The sequence below is a fragment of the Molossus molossus genome, unplaced genomic scaffold, assembly GCF_014108415.1.
Source record: "Molossus molossus isolate mMolMol1 unplaced genomic scaffold, mMolMol1.p scaffold_m16_p_8, whole genome shotgun sequence".
In the NCBI taxonomy this organism is placed as follows: Eukaryota; Metazoa; Chordata; class Mammalia; order Chiroptera; family Molossidae; genus Molossus; species Molossus molossus.
The window spans coordinates 35,457,733-35,478,895 of record NW_023425402.1 but is presented as its reverse complement, the minus strand read 5'-3'; the positions used below and the strand labels follow the sequence as shown (position 1 = coordinate 35,478,895).

Genomic DNA, 21,163 nt, shown 5'->3' with positions numbered 1-21,163 from the left:
TGCCCCTAACAAGACAGTCAAGTCAGCATGTCCTTTGAAGCTAAGAAGCCAAGCACTCACTGACTACTCTCTAGCTATACAAGTCCTAGATGGCCTCTTCTTCCAGTATAAGGCTGTTTCATCTACACTGGAATTCTGTTGTTTAGTGTTTAGTTATCTTAGCTAGATCTTCTGGATAACTTGCTGCTTCACCCTGCACTTACAGAGATGGACTTTTCTTAAACCTTTCCTAGCTTCAGACTTTTCTCTGCAGCTTCCTCACCTCTCTCAGCCTTCACAGAATTGAACAGTGAGGGCCTAGCTCTGGATTAGGCTTTGGCTTAAGGGAATGTTGTGGCTGGATTGATCTGTTCAGACCACTAAAACTTTTTCCATATCAGCAATTAGGATATTTGGCTTTCTTATCATTCATGTGTTCCCTGGAGTAACATCTTTTTTTTTTTTTTTAATCCTCACCCGAGGATATTTTTCCATTTATCTTTAGTTAGAGTGGGAGGGGGAAGGAGAGAGAAACATCGATGTGAGAGAGGCACACCAACTAGTTGCCTCCTGCACAACCCTGACCAGGGCTGGGAACTGAACCACAACCGAGGTATGTGCCCTTGTCCACAATTGAACCCGCAACTCTTTGGTCTGCGCTCTGATGCTCCGACCGCTAAGCCAAACCAACCAGGACCCTGGAATAGCATTTTAATTTCCAAGAAGTTTTCCTTTGCATTCACAAAGTGGCTAACTGTTTGATGAAAGAGGCCTAGTTTTTGGCCTAATGTGGCTTTCAACATGCCTTCCTCACTAAGCTTAATAATTTCTAGCTTTTGATTTAGAGAGATGTGTGAGTCTTCCTTCATTTGAACACTTTAGAGGCCATTATAGGGTTATTAATTGTCCTAATTTCAGTATTATTGTGTCTCAGGGAATAGGGAGACCTAAGGAGAGGGAAAAAGATAGGGAGTAGTCTGTTGGTGGAGCAGTCAGAACACACAACATTTATGAATTAAGTTCGCCATCTTATATGAGTACGGTCTGTAGATGCCCAAAACATTTACAAAATCATCATCAAAGATCACAGATCACCATAACAAATATAATAAAAAAATTTTGAAATACTGCCAGAATTACCAAAATGCGACAGACACACAAAATGAGTTAATGCTGTTGGAAAAATGGTGCCAATAGACTTCCTTGATGCAAGGTTGCCCCAAACCTTCAATTTGTAAAAAAAAAAAAAAAAAATGCAGTATTTCTGAAGCACAATAAAATAAAGAATACCTGTATACAGTTCAGTATTTAGAATAATACATGAAATGTTAGGCAGAAGTTTCCCTAGATTAAAGTAAGCATAAGAATAGATCATTTTACTTAAGCAGTGGATATACTCTGAGCCAGTTTTTCATTACCAAGATCATACCTGGTTCTTTGTGAGACATTCTGGAGTACTGAGAGGATGGGATCCTCTGACACCTTCTTCAGTCCATCCAGTCACACACACCCCTCTGTGCCTGACAGAACCGCTGGTCAAGGCCTCCTGAAAGGGACCAGCCTGCTTTGTAGTATGCTTGTAGTGCAGGGCTGGCCACAAGACAGAAACCCACAGAAGGGCTTTCCACCTTTGGTGGAAGAGTGAACTAAAACCTGTAAGGTCATGTTTAACACCAGCAGTTTATTATTCTTTTCAAGACTTATGTTTGGAGCATACGCTCACCCTTTAATATTTTATTCTCAGATGGGGTCTTCTACCAAAAAAAATACTGCTGAAAATATTTTTAGTCTGGAGGGATAACCCTAACCAACTGCTAAGCAGTCTGTCAGTTTTTATCATGTAAAACAAAATAATAACCAACACAGAATGAATACCAGCCAGCCAGAATAATTCCCAGTCCTAGAATAACTATGCAGGTAGGGGACATGTAAAGCACCACCCCCGCATGCCCTACCAAGTTTTCAATTCTTTTCTAATTTAGGAGATACATTTTCAAGTCAAGATGTGTCTGTCTGGAATATGATTTGAGTCTAAAGCATTCAAGGATTGTTCAGTTTGGCCCTTAGTTAGTTGGGGCCCCAAGACCTTAGTTATATCCAAGACTAGAGAGTAGGTAAAAACCAAGTATCTGACCCCACATTTGGTATTAAAGAGTAAAGCACTGAATAAACAGTATTTCTATAGGCTTCAAACAGGATTTAACACCTAAATATGAAGTAGTTCTTGCAGGCATAATCAGAAACATAAAGCAGAGGTCAGCAAATAGTCCACTGCCTATTTTTAAAGTTTAATGTAACACAGCATGCTCACTTGTTTATGTATTTATGTCTACTTGCACACAACAATGGGAAAACTGAATAACTACAACAGAGACCATATGGCCGCAAAACCAAAATATATGGCCCTTTTCAGAAACAAAAAGCTGATCCTTGCTAAAAAGTATATAGAGAGCATTTTATGTTTGTCCTTGGTATTGGGAATAGATCAGAAAAGGTGAGGTGAAGCAAGTAGGGTTGTCTTGAGTCATGAGGTTGAAGAAAAGAGCATGGGCTCTCCACAGACTCGTTTGAAGGGAAGATCTAATTATAGTTATGTGCCACTTAACAATGGGAAATGTGTTATTAGGCAATTTTATTGTTATGCAAACATCATAGAGTGTAGTTACACAAACCTAGATGGTATAGCCTACTACTGTAATTGCATGTGCTACACTTTTATATGATTGGCAATACAGTAGGTTTGTTTACACCACAAACACATGAACAATGCATTGCACTAAAACGTTACCATGGAAATGAAGTCATTAGGAGATAGGAATTTTTCAGCTCCATTATAATCTTATGGGACTTCTCTGTTGTATGTATGGTCCAGCACATGACTATACTAAAAAAGATCTTAACTGTTACCCTATTATGAGACTATTCAAAATAAATTAAACTAACTATGTAGGGGTTTTCTCTGTATTTTCTGAAAATGTTTTAAGGGTAATGCCTGTTCTGGTCTCATTCATATGGGCATATGCTGTCATTTTTGCATGAGCATAAAGCATACTGCTCCCTACTCCTCATTGTGTTTCTAATTTCGAAGGAGCAACCAGAGCCCCATTAGGGGGAAGTGGCATTCTTAAGACCAGAAAAACAGTCTCCTGCCAAAGGTAGACACCAATAATCAATCCTGATTTAGGACCACTGTATGTTTGGAGCTGAAAGGGACCTTTGATTCTCTGTGGTCTCCTAGGCTTTCATGAACTTATCTAATCTCATGTTTAATACTGCTTTTAAAAATGTCTGAAAATATTTTTTTAAAAGAATTTAGGATATTGATAACCAGTATGAGTGAAGAGCTGTATGTGCTCTGCGTAAGACACCCCGTTTTCTGCTGCCAGAACTCCATCAGCAAGCTATCCCCCTTTCTGACCCATCTCCTAAACTTCCTCCCACCTTTGAAATTCTTCTAGTGTATGGTCTAAAACTGTCAGTCACCAGCAAAATCCTCTATATATCCTGACCTCTTCTTCACACATTCCCTTCACCTTCATGCCCTAAGTGAACCTGGGTTCTCCCCTAAAGACACTGTTTCCTGACACTGTTCTCCCGCTATCTAAAAGAAAGCTGTCTCAGGAGACGCATAAACCCTGAGAGAAACAAATGTTAACTGATGCAAGCCACTGAGACTTTGAAGTTGTCTGCTATGTAGCATGGGGAGCAATCACCAAACCCTAAAAACCTATGGTACTGACTTTGAGATTAAGGTGGCAAGAAAACATTTATTCCTATAAGAAAGGTAGAAAACAGCAAATTAAGTTCTAGCAGAGAGGCCCTAGTAAACCCCCACAGACCTAAGAGTAAGATAAATGTTTACTGATGTAAGGTGGGCTCTGAGGGTTATTTGCAGCAACATTATTCCAGTAATAGGTGAGTATCTAAGGCCAGTCACTCCATTTGTTTACTAGCTCCCATACCCCTCTTCGCTATTCAAGACATTGCTATAGTAATTTTTCTTGCCTGTTCTACAGGTTTATTCCCAAAGGTAAGTATCTTATCATTTCAGTTGGTCAGCGAATCCTACTGGCACTATCTTTAAATATACCCAGAACTTGATTACTCCTTATAAGCCCCAATGCCACTGCCTACTCTAAGCCATCCTCATCTCTCACCTGTACTATTGCAATAGTTTCCTTACTGGTCTCGCTGATTCCAGCCTTGCCCTGCTACAATCTACTCTTTATATAGTAGCTACAATACTGTTAAAACTCAAGTCAGATCATGTACTTCTATGCTCAAACCTCTCCAATGTATCTCCAGGACACTCAGAGTAAAAGCCAAAGTCACAATCTGCCTCTCCCCTCACCCCTTACTCCTCTCCACTGTTACTCTCCTCCCCCAGATCATTACCTTCTAGCCACACTGTCACCCTGTTGGTCCTTGCACACATCAAGTCAGCTACTACTGCAGAGCCTTTGCACTTGCTGTTCTCTCTTAGAAAGTTCTTGCACCACAACTTCGTCAGGTCTTTGCTCCTATGGTATATCCTATGATAGGAGCACCCCTACCCCTAACCTTATTTAAAATCACACCACTCATTTTTGTTTTCTTTTCTCTACAGCACTTACAATATATGACCCGTGACATATTTTACTTAACTGTTTATTCACTGTCTCCTCGGGTAGAATGAAAACTCCAAGAGCTCAGGTATTTTGATCTGTTTTCTTTCATAGCTATATCCCTAATTCTTATAATGATGCCTGGACACATAATAGACTCTTAATGAATATTTGTTGAATCAGTGTATTGGTCTGTAGAAAAAGATTCAGATCTAGTTTATACCTTACATTTCTAAGGTATAAACCAGGCACCTAGACTGGAAACAAAATGCTTCAATGAGGACAAAGATACATACATAGTTTTAGTAAGATTTTTTTCTTACATTAGTAGGTTTTTTTCTTTTCTCTCATTTATAGCAAAGGACATAAAACACAGAAATTATGAGAACAAGAATTCAACATAATTATATTTAGAGCCCTGGACTGAGCTCTATTTTCAAAATTACATTAAATATTTCTAATATACTACTTATTTTTACCACCATAGAAAATTTTTAACCCCACGGTGTATATTTACATGTTACATCAGCCTCCTAAGAAGTAAGAACAATTTATTCAGTAAGAACTAAGATCAATTTTTAGAAAATAAGTGTACGAAGTTCAACTCTACCCTTCAACTATCTTTCACTCTTCTTTTGTTAATCTTTCTCTAAACTAAAAAAAAAAAAAAAAATTAACTAATCACTGCTTGAAGGCTCAGATATTACTAAAAATAACCATTTTAGAAGAGAAGAAAAATAAAAAACAGCTGACAATACTGGTAGATAGCACAGTACAAGCAATCATTGAATGAAAGCCTGTTTACCAGACAACATATACCTATCAGCCATGAGAATACAATATCAAATTAAAATGAGCCTTATTGTCATCAGGTATATAAAATGAATCTAATTAGTAGATATAGGTATAAAGCATGGTGCTTCAGTTAACCAAAATTAAATTTTCTTTAAACCAGCACATTTTATAATAAGGCTATCCCAGAATCATTTTGCTAAAGGGGACCGACCCCCCTCCCACCCCGACCCCACACAGACTCATTTAGAGAGTGAGAGAGAGAAAAAAAATGAATCTACTCTTTATTTTAAATGTTGAAATGTCATAGTCTTACCAAGCCTTTGAAGATTACTTTGATATCATTTCTTTCCCCAAGGAACTCATTACTTGGATTTCTGTGAAGACAGTGCTGACAGAGACTAGCTCCCTTATTAAAGACTTCCTTTTTTGTGGGAAATCAGCAAACTAATCATACCATTTTCAAATTCAGTTAACAGGTATCTTTCAGCATACTGACAATAAAGCCATTATATTCATTTGAAGTAGAGGCTTCAATTGTTTTGTAACTCTAATGGTGACTTGTGCTTTTCATTACTTACCAAGTCCTAAAAGATCAACAGTAGGCTCTGCAGCTTTTTTAGGGCTGGTGCTTTTTTTAGGCTCTAATTGCTGATCTTCTTTCTTCTGTAGCTTTAAAGTGAATAATCAGATTTATTAATTTTTCTTAAGTAAAGCAATCAAACCTTTAAAACCTCAATTATACAGATTTTTCCATCAAGTTTGTATAATAAAGCACAGTGTAATAAAACCTAGAACATTTATCATTGTTTAAAAAAACAAGTAAACATGATTATTGAGCTCAAAGTGCCAAATCTTACATATTAGGATATTAAAATAGTGACTATATAAATTTAATCTTAATGTAATTGTTCTTAATCATTTAATTCCTTTATGAAATTACACTTTTTAAAAAAAGAACTGCATTTGATATTATTTGCTAGCTAATGTTAATGTGCACCTGTTAGCAGAGGTAGGGCAGGCCCTGAAGTCTTTCTGAGCACAGTTTACTCCCCTCACCCACACTGCTGACATGTAAGGCATCACTGCACCAACAAAAGCCTAATGAAATGCTATTTGATAATGTTTTCCCCCTGAGTCTACATTATCAGTTACATTTTAAATATAACATTCTCCTAGTTCTCAGGAGCCCAAGTCACATTTACACATTGCAAACCACCTTTCTCTTTCTCATTTATACAAAAACAAACAAACAACAACAAAAACCCTGTATCTACTGAATTCTCAACTTGAAAACCTACCTCTCTATAACCAAGAAAATAAAATACTCATTCACTCATTCCTTCCTCACACTATTCCTACAAGATCATTTCTTCTATAACTACCTAGAGAATTCATAAGTTAGTTGAGTTCATTTCTTGATAGCTATACAGATATAAAAAATTTAAGAACATATATCTACCCTTATTTATTTTTAATCACTACTGTCTCCTTCAGAATTATTTGTGAACCAATTAGCCTACTATCACAAATATCAATTCTTTAATAATCTTCTGAAATACAAAACTGCCAGCCTATATATAATTATACCTATATATAATTTTCAGGAGTTTAAAATAATCCATTTCAAACTCTTTTATTTTTCAACCTCCCGTATAGATAAGACTTACCTTGCTTAGCTAAATAATCTTTTCAGCTGAATACTAAAAAGAACAGAAAGCTGCTAGAACTTCATTCTTTCCTCCATCCCCCCCTTTTTAAACTGGATGACCTGTATTACTATAAGCACTCAAATCTGGAAGAGAATCTGAGGATGAAGTGGCCATGAGCATGCAAACTTCAAATACTCCTGGGCAGGATCCTAGCAGAGTCCTGGGGCAGGACTTTCATTTGTCACACCTCTGCCCTTAATACTCTTGATTATTGAGATTTAAGGGTCTTATGCTTAGTAGGCATTTAAAAAAAATCTAATCAATGATTCAATTTAAAATTAGAAACTGAAAGCTGAAAATAAATTTAGATAAACTCGATAAACTCATTCATCTTCCATATTAACTGAGGTTTAAATATTATTTGCCAATTAAAGATAGAATAATTAAAACTTATTTTCTGTCCCTCAATTTAGAATTCTTCTTTTGGTAAAATATTTTATTGAATCTTCTTCCATGGAAAGAAGCATGGAACAGAAATCAAACCTGTGAGGGATTACTTCCTATTCATTTTCTTTAAGAATCTGGAACCTCTTTAGACTAAAATGATTTCTTTCTTTAAAATTCAAATCTGGTTTCAGTTATTTCCTCACCAAATCAGAACTACCTTTTTAAATATTGTGGAGCATGAAGTTACCTATCATTGTCTTAAAAAAGGAGAACAAGCCAAACCCTCTAGTAGTCTTGACTCCTATCCTCGAACCACTCCACGTAATTTGGAAAATAGCTTTCCTTCCAGATGTCCATACAGCTATAGATGTGTCCTAAGAGTTTCTCTTCTTCCTTAGATTTCACTTGTATCATAATTTAAAAGGGTGTTTATCAACAATTTCTACAGGAAACTATATAATAGAGAACAAGTACACAGTAGTGCAGGGTAAAGAGAAACTTGAAGGCAAGAATAAGGGAATATTCTAAACAGAGTTTATCAAATTGCAAGTGTGGCCCACTAGTGGGTTTGAAATCTATTTCATAGGTAACAACTAGAATTTAATTTTGGCACTAAAAAAGTAAAATAGAACAGAAATCAGAATGCACTGCACAAAGGAAAGGTAAGAATTCATGAGCTGTTTTGCACATTTGTGCACACATGTGAGTGCATGCAAACTGGATGAGATCATAATGTAAAACATATTTCCCAGAACACGGGTTAAGAAACATGGCTCTAAAGACTATCTGCTCCTTTCCCCCTAAAGTGAGTCAACTAACATGAGTGAGAAACATCTATGCCCTAAACCTATGCAACTACTCCAAATAGAGCTGATTGACTATTCTAGATGGACTTCAACAATTCCGACGTGAATTACCCTTAGAGTTAGCATCTCATAGGCTGTCTCACAAATAAAAATAATCAGAAATTGATCACTTTAAAAACTGTCTTGTATTCCTTGATTCTCAGATCTTGTTGAAGCAGTACTAGAAATATATCAATGTGTGGAAAGAGATATTTTAGAAGTCACTCTTCTGTATCTTCATAGTGGTCCAAGTACTACCTTATACACATTAGTGAGAGCTATAAAGGCTGAATTCAGATGGCATTCTTTTTTGCTCATAAACGTAAATAGCCCTGACAAAGGAGTTCAATTGGCTGGAGCATTGTCCCATACACCAAAAAACTCAGGTTCGATTCCTGGTGAGGGCACATACCTAGGCTGTGGGTTCAATCCCCGTCAGGGTACGTATATACAGGAAATAACCAATTGATACTTCTCTTTCTCCCTTCCTCTCTCTCTCCCCCTAAAAATCAATGAAAAACATATCCTAGGGTAAGGATTAAAAAAATAAATGTAAACATAACACTTAATCTTATTTTTATTTTGAAACATTTTTTTTTCTTTTATTGATTTTAGAAAGAGAGGAAGGGAGAGGAAGAGAAACATCAATTGGCCGCCTCCTGCATACCCCCCACTAGGAATGGGGTCCACAACCTGGGCATGTGCCCTGACCGGAAATCAAACCGGTGACTTCTTGGAGCATGGGCCGACACTCAACCACTGAGCCACACCAGCCAGGCTAGTTTGAAACATATTAAGAGAAAATTCAAGAGCAGATAAACCAAAGCACCAAACCACATAAGTGAGAAATATTCCTGAAATTCTAGTCAGAATACTTAATATATCCATAAAAGAGCCCTGGCCCGTGTGGTTCAGTTGGTTGGGAGTTGTCCCGTGCACAGAAAGGCTGCCAGTTCAATTCCTGGTCAGGGAACATGCCAGGTTTGCAGGCTTGAAACCCAAACCCAGTAGGGGGCATGCAGGAGACAGAGGTAGCTAATCAATGTTTCAGTCTCTCATGGATGTTTCTCTCTCTCTTTAAAAATCAATAAAAAAAACCCCTTAAAAATAGATCCATAAAAGATATTAATTTTCTATATTATTTCTTTGGATGACTTTATAGTACACCTGAATATGCTCATTCATATTTACAATTATTTTTGCAGATCTTGTTGTAAAATGATAAGAATTAAGTATTTTTCTAGTCTTGAATGAGTAATAATATCTAAAAATATAGACTTGGGGGATAAAATCAACTTACATTAATCAAAAAAAAACCTCTGTACAATCCTCTAAATTGTGCATTCCTCTAAAACAAAGATAAACTCAATGTTTAAAAAGCATAAACTAAAAATATCTAGGAATTATATTTTATCCCATTATAGAGTACATATAAGCCCAATATTGTTGTCAAATAGACAGCTTATTTTAAAAAGGTTCTACTTCCAGCCATTAAATTATGTCTACTACTGCGTTTGCCCAATGCTGCCATATTCTAAAAGCTGCCAAGACTCAATTTTTGACTGAGAAGGAAGATTATGGATGGCCTCAAATATTGGTCTATGAAGAGACAGTCAAACTAACAGATCTCCTTTCTTTACCACATTGTATAATCCAGCATTTCAAAAACATTTAAAATGATCAAAATGAAATCTCAAGAACATAGGAAGCTTGGAATAATTTTCTTCTTATTCTTCATTAATAATTATTGCAGCAGCAAGGCAATGTGACGGCCTTTAAACAGTCTGGATTTATCAAGAAGGGAGTAGAAGCACCCTGTGTTTACCCTGAAAACTCTGACTCATGGCCACTCTAAAGTCTACTTAGTTTTTACAACAAAAGATATTTGTTGCTCTCTTTATTTATATAAAGAATTTATATACACACCACCAGGTTGATGTTAGCGAAGAACTATAAGTCGATTCCCCAAATGAACTGCAGTTAAGCAAATAGGTGTGTAATAGATTATGCCTTCCTGACAAGCTCTTCCAAAATGAAAAATCTTTAAGAACATACCTGATTTCTAACAGACTTGCCTATAACACAAGAAGTAATATTTTCAGGTTACGAGGAGTAAATGTTAAACAACAAAAATATTTATACACAAACTATTAATTCATGCCAGTGATTTTTCAATTAATGTGCCATAGCACACTGGTGTGCCCCAAGAATTTTAAAAACATGCAATACCTGACTATTTAGTCAGGGCACTGACACCTTTTCCCTTAGAGCATCAAATAAAAAAAAATGACAACAGCCAATAGAACAAGAGCTGTCCACTGTGAATGAATCAAAATTATACCTATTTTTTTGTCAGATCAGCAAAAATTATAATATATTTTTGGTGTGCCACAGAATTTTAGTAATTAATTTATATGTGCCACGAGATGAAAAAGGGTGAAAAACTGCTTATACCTTTGTTCTCTATAGCATATCAATTCTTTTTTATATGTTGCAAAAGAATAACAAGATAAAATTTAAGTTATTTGAAATATAGCTATGATGTAATATAAAATAAAAATTACCTTAAAGCCACATTTTAGAAAACTTAAAAATGAAAATGCTATTATCTTGTTAGGATTTTGGGGCACAAATATAATAAAGTGTGAAAAACAGCACATCAAGATCTTATTAACATTTTCCCTCATTAACTGTCACCCCTGCAAGAACAAGATTTGATATTTAAACTCCTGAACAAAGGGCTTCTCTCTCTTGCTTGCCCATGTTCCTGGCTCTCTTGTTGCAGGGGGCATGGTCCCCTGTACTCTCCCACATGGCTCATGGCCATGTGGACCTCACACATAATGGATTAATAGATTTCAACTACTCTGATGTTATGTCGGACCCAGCTCCACCATGGAACAGAAACTCTGGATACTAGCTGTGCTTCTAGCTCTGCTGAAACCCCAGCTGCATATTTTCCAAGACTGGTTTAAGGAAAATAGGACTTTGCAAACAGAGGAATGTAACTCCACACTTTTTTACCACATCTCTTTTATCCATGGGGGCCTCTGGAAATGCTTATTCCAGCGGTGTCCCAAGAACCCAACTCTCACTAGCAAGAGAGAAAGGCAATCCACATAATTCTCCAATAACATTACTACAGTTACTAACTACTACCACTACTGCTTCAACTATAAACATTACTACTATTAACCTCCCTGCCCCTGGCCATTAGCTCCCAACCCAACCTGGTCTCCTTTTCTCCTGAAAAATGGAAATTCTCTCTCTTTGGCACTTAGTTGTAGCTACTTTAGAATAATACCATGAGATTTTTCAACACTTTACTTCCAGCCTTAAATCTTCTTTTTAAACTAAAGATAGGCAACTTCGAGCTTGTATCTCATGGTTCTGCCACAGAAATATGGGGCCCTCAGCTTAGTGATGCTAGATAGAGAGGAGCGTGAGGAAAAACTTTGAAGACAACTGAACATATAAGTTATCATATATTTTACCAACAACCAATAAACAGATTACTGTGTATGAAAAATTACTGTTCAAGTTCCAAAGTCAGACACAAAAAATGAAAGCTGCAAAGTATTTCCTGCAGGGTTTGGGTAAGCACAAAAAGTCAACTGATAAAGAAGACTGCATCCATCGTTGGATATGCACACTCACTGCTTTTTCCAGGTGCACTGTTACCAACTGAAGACAACTATTAAAAATAAGTTATCACGGGCAGATTCAGGTCAGGAGCTGTGGGGATTTGAGTCAAGACATCACTTACAGACTGTATAACCACACTCAGCTCCCACTTCTTCCTCTGAATAATAAAGGAATTGGACTACATTGCTTACATCCTTACCAGCTCTAAAACATTAAGAGAATGCAATTAAAGTCTTAACGTGGGCCCAAAATATCTCCCCTGTACAGAAATGCCTGTGTGGGTATGGGTACCTTTGGACCCCATCTAGGGCTAGTATATACATTTCCATACAGTCTATCAGTTATTGCACTGGAGTCTTGAGTGCAAGAAAATACATTTCTAAGTGGCAAAGCCCACAGACATTCTAAGATCTATCGTTAAAAGACATAAATTAGTTTCACTATCAGTGCCATATTAACTAAACCTCTTAGAAATGAAGATTTATTAATAATTTATCTACCAGGACGTTTTTGCTATAATACCAAGAGATATTACTTTTTAAAAATAGCTTTTTTTATTTTGGCTAAATATTTTTCAGTATTATAAAAGTGGTTTTATCTATTTTCCTTATTTAAAAAATATTCCTAAGGTAGGTTATTTAAAGTATGGCTCAGTGATTGACTCGTGAATCCATAAAAATCCTAGAAGAAAATGTAGGCAACAAAATTTTAGACATCATATGCAGCGGACATCATACACTGATACAACACCTAAGGCAAGAGAAACAAAGGAAAAAATGAACACATGGGACTACATCAAACTAAAAAGGTCTGCACAGCAAAAGAAACAACCATCAAAACAGAAAGGGAACCCACTATATGGGAGAGCATAATTGCCAACTATACATCAGATAAGGGGTTAATTTCCAAAATATATACAGTAGAGGACTCATATAACTCAACAAAAGGAAGACAAAGAACCCAATTAAAAAATGGGCAGAGGACCTAAAGAGACACCTCTCCAAAAAGGACATACAAATGGCCAAGAGACATATGAAGAAATGCTCAACATCACTAATCATCAGAGAGATGCAAATTAAAACAACAATGAGGTATCACCTCACACCTGTCAGAATGGCTGCCATCAACAAATCATCAAACAACAAGTGCTGGCGAGGGTGTGGAGAAAAGGGGACTCTATACTGCTGGTGGGAATGCAGACTGGTGCAGCCACTATGAAAAACACTATGGTGTTACCTCAAAAAGTTACAAGTTGAATAAAACCAGGAGAATGGGGTTCATGGAAACCAAGACAGGAAAGAGCTTTAAGGAAAAAAAGGGAGTTACCATCTGCATGGAAAACTGATGAGAAAAAATAAGAACAGAAAAATCGACTGGATTTGGTAACATGGAGATAACTGGTGACCTTGATTTGGGGAGTGTTAGGAGAAATATTCAAACAGAAACTGGAGTAAAATGCAACGAGGAGAAAACCTTAAATAAGAAATTGTTACATAATGACCAAAGATGACCCTTTCAAAAAAGGTGGTAGCTAGAGGTGAACATAATTGGAGGTAATAAGATACAATAAGAAGGAAAAAAATTAGGAAGCAGAGGAGGGGAATAAATAATGAGGTTGTGAAGGTAAAATATCCAGAGTCCAGTTAAAGCAGCCAGTAGAGGACCTGTCCATTTCACCAGGAGAAAAGGGAGGGCACAGATGCAGGCTGTTTTGGTGGTGGAAAATAAGGGAGGTCCTGTATGACTGTTTCTTTCTCAATCAAATATGAAGAGAAAGCATGAAGTAATTGTTTGGAAAACTAAAAAGTAAACATACTAGGAAAGAAGAAAGTGTAATCAGACTGCAAGTCAACATTCAATGCCCATTTGAGATTTGCAGCCATGAACTGGAAGTGAGACCAGTCAGCAGAGCTTCTGCTCAAATGAGGGCATGGAATAGGACAATAATTGGGTTGAATCAGTACTTGCCAGACAAAAGTACCACTGTGGGAGAACAAGGTAGTCACAAGGAAGTGAGAAGAATGAGATTGTGAGATTTAAGTCAGGAGGACTATTTAAATCATTCTATTTTGAGGCACATAAGTCACATCTGCAGCAATTTTCTCTTCTTTTGATTGTTAACTGCTTAGCTCTATCAAATCTTCATTTGACAGTAAGTAGCACAGCATGTAATTAGAGCAGTTTCCCAACATTATCTACTTAAAATCTTTTCATATCATGATGACTCAACTGCAGTGACTGAATAGTAAATTTTTTCAATAAGGACTTCCTACATACAATGACTAATATGCATATTTAAACATCAGAAAAAAGGGATATATAAAAATATCATTGAAAGATCAGCTAAAATTAAACCAGATGAACCCGAAAACAAAATATACATCTGGAAATATACCTTTTTCCTTAAGGAATACTCAAGGGATTACCATGCGCCAGGAACAGTGAATGACTATGGTTAAAGGACTTACACCATAAAGCCTTACACCCCTACTTGTAGGTTCTGACTAGTTTTTATGGAATAAAGGGCAGAGGGAGGGCTTACGGAGAGACCATAAGTAGGAGACAAAAGGTTTCCTCCCCTCTTCTCCCTCTGTTCTTCATCTTTCTCCCAGTCTATTAGCTCCTAGAGGAAATAGATTTTTCTGATGTCATCTTTTAACCCCCAGTATTAGATAGAACAGGACCCCCGTCACATAAAAAAATGCTCAATAAATGTGTACTGAAATTAGAACACCTGGGCAAAGATACAGAAAACTGATGGTTCTGAAGAAAGCTAGCACAGATGGGACCAAAACACCTTTTGGAAATGAACTATATCAGGCAGGCAGGTTCCTAACCTGTCAGGTTGTCAGGAAAGCCAAGAAGACAGAATCAAAAAGATCTGTTTCCTCAGAGCAAATCACAACTGAATCCGCTTGATTAGAGTGTAAACTCTAAAGGTTGGGGATTTTTGTCAGATTGTTCACTGCTGTATCCCAAGGGCCTATTACAGTGCCTATCACATATCAGATACTCAGTACACATTTGTTGAATAATTTGGGGGTAAATTCAGGATTAGGCAGATGAAGCGACCCATCCAAATATGCTTATAAACTATGACTTTAAATTACCACTTTAAAATTAAACTTTAATCATAAGCACTGATGTCTTTCTGGTCCCAGAGTCCATATTCTTTTTACTACAACATGTTCCCATTATTTAGCATAGATGGTATACTGAACCATTCCTGAACACTTATATTTAAAAAATTGTCCCAAAGATACATCAGCTTGCTCTTCCCAATGGGTATTAGTTGTTTAAATTAATCTATAGCAAACATTCATAAGAAAATAACGAACTCCCCATGAGTGGCCTCCTTTTTAGAAAGATTTGCTCTAGCAATTATGAGATGTGTTACCCTGGGTAGAATGTCACTCTGAATCTTCTATTTCTCCTTTGTATGACAACTATCTTAAAACTATCTATGGTTACAGTGAGAATTAGTAAGCACATATAAAATGCTTAGCACAATGCATGGCACTTATTAGAAATTTATTTAATCCCTTACCTTTCTCCTTTCTTTCTCCACTTTTGGACGGAATAGTAATACACTGAGAGGCCATAGAGCATACTGGTTAAAAGGATACACTCTGAAGGGAGAATGTTCAGATTCAAATCTTGGCCTGGCTATTCAATAGCTGTGTGACCATGAATAAATTACCAAACCTGTGTCTCTCATGTTCTCATCAGTAAATGAGGATAACAGTACCAATCTCATAAAGTTGTTGTGAGGACTATGAGATAATATATATAAAGGGTTTAGCACAATGGCTGGCAATGTTAAGCATCAATTAAGCACCAACTATTTTTATTACTTTCAATGACCCATCAAATCTAACTTCTGACTCTTCCACCTTGGCTGCAACATTCGTAAACACAGGCTTTAACTTAGTAAAACTACCTTTCATCAGAGTATTTATTGAGGGCATATTTTTCTTATTTTCCATTAAAGGAAATTTCTAATCTACTGTGATGAACTGTAAAGCTTGCATGCTCACTGAACAAAAGTCTTCCTTTCTTTCATTAAATAGGAAATGAAAGCTTTGCACATGAAGTAATTGGATTTCTTCCCTTTATATTGCCCCACTTGCAATAAAGCTTTAAATGATTGCAAAAACATTTAGAAAGTCCATGAAGGAAAAAAAAATGTTGCAATTTACTACAAGCCTGTAATAGAACCTGAAATATGGTTCTCTGCCACAACTTATACACTCTTTATCACCAGAGTTACTTTAATAATGGGCAAATATTAAAAAGCTATTACAACTTCAGCTGGTTCCCTTTTCTTTTAGGGTTGAGGGCATTTTAGTATACAGTTATTTAACAAAGTAAGGTTACTATCATCTTGTTAATTGCTTTCTGTAAGACAATAATTCTTATTTTAGCTATTCGATTCTTTCTTTTTTAAACTAGTCAAAACAGTAAGAAGAAAGCAAACCATCTTGGCTAAAAGAACTTTCATGTAGTAGTAGTCACAATTGTTTCAAGCTATTTAAATTATTTATTCATTTAAAGATAACCTCTCAATTGCCAAGATATCCTGTATACTAAATTAGCTGCAACTAATAAAAATATTAGTTTCTATAGCCACCAGATCCTTTTTAAATTAATGACAATATCAAGTTTTTATGAAAATGCAAAGTGACTGTAACTATCACATAATACTGAAGGAATATAAATTGGTAAAATCACTATGAAAAACTCTTTGGCAGAAAAACTAAATCTGGATATATATATATTCCCTATGATCCAACATTTCTACTTTTAGGTATATACCCCATAAACCATGTGAATATGTTTTACTAAAAGGCATGTACAAGAATGTTCATAGCAGCTTTACTCATCAAAGTCCTAACCCAAAAACTACTTGTGTCAATCAACAGTAGAATGAAAAAATTAAGTATGGCACAGGTAGACAAGAGTCATACTTAACAATAAAAGAACACACAGAAACATGGATGAATCTCACAGACACAATGATTAGCAAAAGAAACCAGACACAGAAATAGTAGGTGCTGTATGATTTTATTTACATAAAATGTATCTATATTGACAGAAATCTGAATAGTGATTAACTCTCAGAGACTGCTGAACAGTAGGACCAAGAAAGTAAGAGGTACCAGCAGTGTTTTGAATAGCAACCTGTGCATTGGTTACACTAGTGTATATATTTGTAAAAATTCACTAAGATATACACTCAAGAGATATATGTTATACTTAAATAAAAAGGTTAAGAAATTAAAAGAACTAATTTAACTTCTAAAATAAAATCTCTATGAAGTTATAAAATGCCACTTTCAGATATATACCCATGATATAATTACAAGTTTTAAAAATTCCTTTAATTATTCCTTTAAAAACAGTACATCTTGAGCTCTGGCGAGGTAGCTCAGTTGGTTAGAGCATCATCCTGATATGCCAAGAATGTGGGTTTGATCCCCAGTCAGGGCATGTACAAGAAGCAACCAATGATTGCATACATAAGTGGAACAAATTGATGTCTCTCTCCCCACCCCCTTCTTCTCTCTAAAATCAATCAATAAAATAAATAAATAAATAAAAAAGACATCCCAACCGCAATTTCAAGTGCCACCTAGAGTGGCATCGTGTAACACTGGTTTTTACTGAGAAAAAGGAGACATCAACCTTTAGACTCTATAAGGACTAAATCCAGCAGCAACTGACTGATTACTCCCCCTTGAACTATAGTTAGTGGTTGAATTGATTAGCTCACTTATATGTGATAGTTTAGCCTATTTAAAGAAGAGAGTCTGGAGATTAAAGGATTCTTCCACTGTGGTGAAAGGCTGGCCTATTTATAAGAAAGTAACCTAACTCACTCTGTATAATTAAGTGGGAAATATATATATACCTGCTAGATTTTCCTGGACAAAAATTCTACCACTGGCTCAAAATTACCTTTAATAATATATAAAATTTTCAGTTTTTCTCTAGTTTCTGTACCAAGATATACCATACCTATCACCATCAAATCAAACAGCTTTCTTCTCCCTTTCTCCTCTTTACAAAGCTCATAACATCAATTTAGACTGTTTTCTAACATTTTATTGTATAGAAAAGTGATATGAAAATCTATAAACAATATCTTTATACAACAGATATTGCTTATATTTGATAAATTTCTATTTCGTGTGTATCTTAGCTCAAGTTTATTTACTCAAAGAAAGATAAGATAAAGGTTTTTATTTATTTATTTTTTTGTTCGTTTGTTTGTTTTCACTTATAACATAGTGTAGCCAAACATGGCTCCAGAATTCATCCTTAATCACATCCTTTCAGCTTCAAACACGTGACAAAGTATTCAATGAGAAAACCAGTAAGATTAGTCAGTCTCAAAATTGAGGCAAACATTTCCCTAGAGGAGAAATCAAACAGAAAGGCAAAGAAGAGAGTGAAACTGAAGTCACTATCCTACACAGCAACATGAGCAACGAATAGAGTTAACACAGGATTCTGAATCCAGTCTTACTGACTAAATTAGGGGTTAAGACAAGTCTTTCCAAAATATCTTAAGTAGCAGCATTTTACTGTCAATTCAGTAGTACGTTACTTTCTTATTTAGCAGAGTTTAAGTAAAAATATATGTGGAGCCCTATTTCTAAATCTTAAAAAAATATTAATATTGTTCTAATGTGGCTTTGACATATTCTGTTCCAAAAAAAAAACTGTTCAAGGATACTCCCTTTAGCAATCAATTTAACCCTCAGTTTATCAGGATAAATAGTTCTCCTGACTTACAATATGGATCTAAGCAACTCTTTCCATTTCTTTATATTTTGAAGTCATTTTATGCTTACTTTAGAGAAGAATAAAGGGAGTGTGAAAAACTACATTAAAATTTCAATATATGAAACACAGAAAACTGAAATTTTAACTTCACATTTCTGGTTTTCACAGTATATAAACCTAAAATGGGCAATACTCTGAATGAAACATGCATGCACATGGATCTTATCTGTCTTGTAAATACTGATTTCAGATTTCGAGTCTATCTCTAGTAAACAGCTACTTCTAGTGTGTTTTAGATTTGAATCATTAAAACATGACATTTTAAAAAACTTTGATAGCTAACAATGTATTGAAGAGAGAATGACCATTTTTTTGCTACACAACCACAACAATAAAAAAATGTTTTACAAGAAAAGAAGGTATGTCACATTCTCTGACATGGATGAATCTTAAAAACATTATGCTAAGTGAAAGAAGCCAGTCACAAAATACCACATGGTATAAGATAGCATTTATATAAAATGTCCATAATAGACAAACGCTCCGAGACAGAAAGATCAGTGGTTGCCATGAGGAGTGACCACTAATTGCTATGGGGTTTTCTTTTGGGGGTAATGAAAGGGTCCTAAAACTGGACAGTACTGATGGTTGTGCAACTCTAATAATATACTAAAAATTACAAAGTTTTACATGTTAATGGGTAAAGTTTTGAATAAGTGATTATATCTCAATAAAGCTGTTATTTAAAAATAACATGGTAGAAAACTATGTAACTGGAAAATGTTATTAGAATGTTTTTCCACAAACTGAAAATAAAAAGACCACCATAATTTCCCTGGCCAGTTTGGCTCAGCAGTTAGAGCATCGGCCCGCAGATCAGAGAGTCCCGGGTTCGATTCCCACTAAGGGCGCGTACCTCAGTTTTGGCTTGTCCCCAGCCCGGTTGGGGTTGTGTGGGTGGCAACCAGTCAATGTTTCTCTCTCTCTCTGAAGATAAATGCAAAAATGTCCTCAGGTGAGGATAAAAAAAAATGAAAGACCATCATAATTATACTTTAGTAGTAAATATTTCAACCCAGTTTGAGGAATGTCAACATTCTATGGAGACGGTCTTCTACTCTCTCCCAGATCTAGTGTCCTTCAGCCCAGCTCCTCTTTCTCCGAAAGAAAGAGGGTTAGAAAGCCAGGAAGGAAGAAAGAGAAGATTGGGGAATGTAGGTCTGATAAACCTCTGTACCTCAACATCTTACCCCAAAAGCCAAAAAGTATCTCTTGGATACCAATTCCAAAAAAGAAATCTGTTATAATCTTTTTCTATTCAGTTTGGTTTGCAAAATAACATAACATGAAAACCACAGCAATAGGATTTCATTATAAATAAGATCTGAGTATAACCTATCAATATTTAATGTACTAGCTCAGCAATTCATCTCATGGCACATATAAACTAATTACTAAAATTCTGCCGCACACCAAAAAATACACTTTTTGCCAATCTGACAAAAAAATAGGTATATTTATTGATTTACAAAATAATAATAATTACCCAACCCTTTTCCTCCAAAGTGACTTTTTAAAAAATCTGGTGCTTATACTTGTAGATAAGAATTTCTGGTACCAATTAACCAATCACACACACCCTTATTATGCGATGTGACCAATAAGATGTACTCTATTATATGACTATATATGGTTCAAAACAAGGCATTCATACCAAATGGCTATTGCGTTGGCTGTTGTGATATTTTTATTTGACAATCTAAGGGAAAAGAGGTCAGTGCCCGACTAGTCAGGTATTGCATGTTTTAAAAATTCTTGCAGCACACCGGTGTGCTATGGCATGCAGGTTGAAAATTACTGTACTAGCTTATTTAAAAAATAGGGTTTAAAAGGGGAGAGAGTCATAAAAAATAATGGACAAATGGAAACAGAAAGAAATACCTGCTATCTGTGATTCTTGAGCAGCAGGTCTCAAATCTGATAAGGTCATTGTTGACTACTCAGTTTAGTGACACATTTTTTTCAACTAAGAAAACAGTAAACTATAGAGTTCTAAATTGAAATCCACAACCTGTTCTTGATTTGCTATCACCAGCCACAAATTCTTAATATAAAATGATAGGTACAGAGAGTAAACAATTTAAATTTGGGAAAACTATATATTACATATGGACTGACAATGAGCACCCCTAGAACACATAATATGGTGATGAAATACCCTTTTCCACTAAAAGGAACCAGGGCTCCCTAGTAAAAAAGCTGATAACAGGTCAGGGGCAGGCAATGTACAACATTAGCTAAAAACATTTATCATACCCAGTATCAAGGAAATTATCATACTACTGCAGCTGCATCACAAAAAGACTCAGGGGCCAACTCAAAGAGGCTTCCCATCAAAGAATAATAACTG

The 21,163-nt window shown here is 35.8% G+C and overlaps 1 protein-coding gene across 3 annotated transcripts in view; it reads right to left on the bottom strand.

Moving 5' to 3' along the window:
• The window catches only part of SMAP1 (small ArfGAP 1), a 130,062-nt gene that overhangs the window by 22,248 nt on the left and 86,651 nt on the right, over positions 1 to 21,163 (bottom strand). For all 3 annotated transcript variants that reach the window (XM_036248034.1, XM_036248035.1, XM_036248036.1), the window contains exon 7: positions 5,957 to 6,047. In XM_036248034.1, the coding sequence (XP_036103927.1) occupies positions 5,957 to 6,047 (91 nt within the window). The remainder of the gene's footprint in view (positions 1 to 5,956; positions 6,048 to 21,163) is intronic.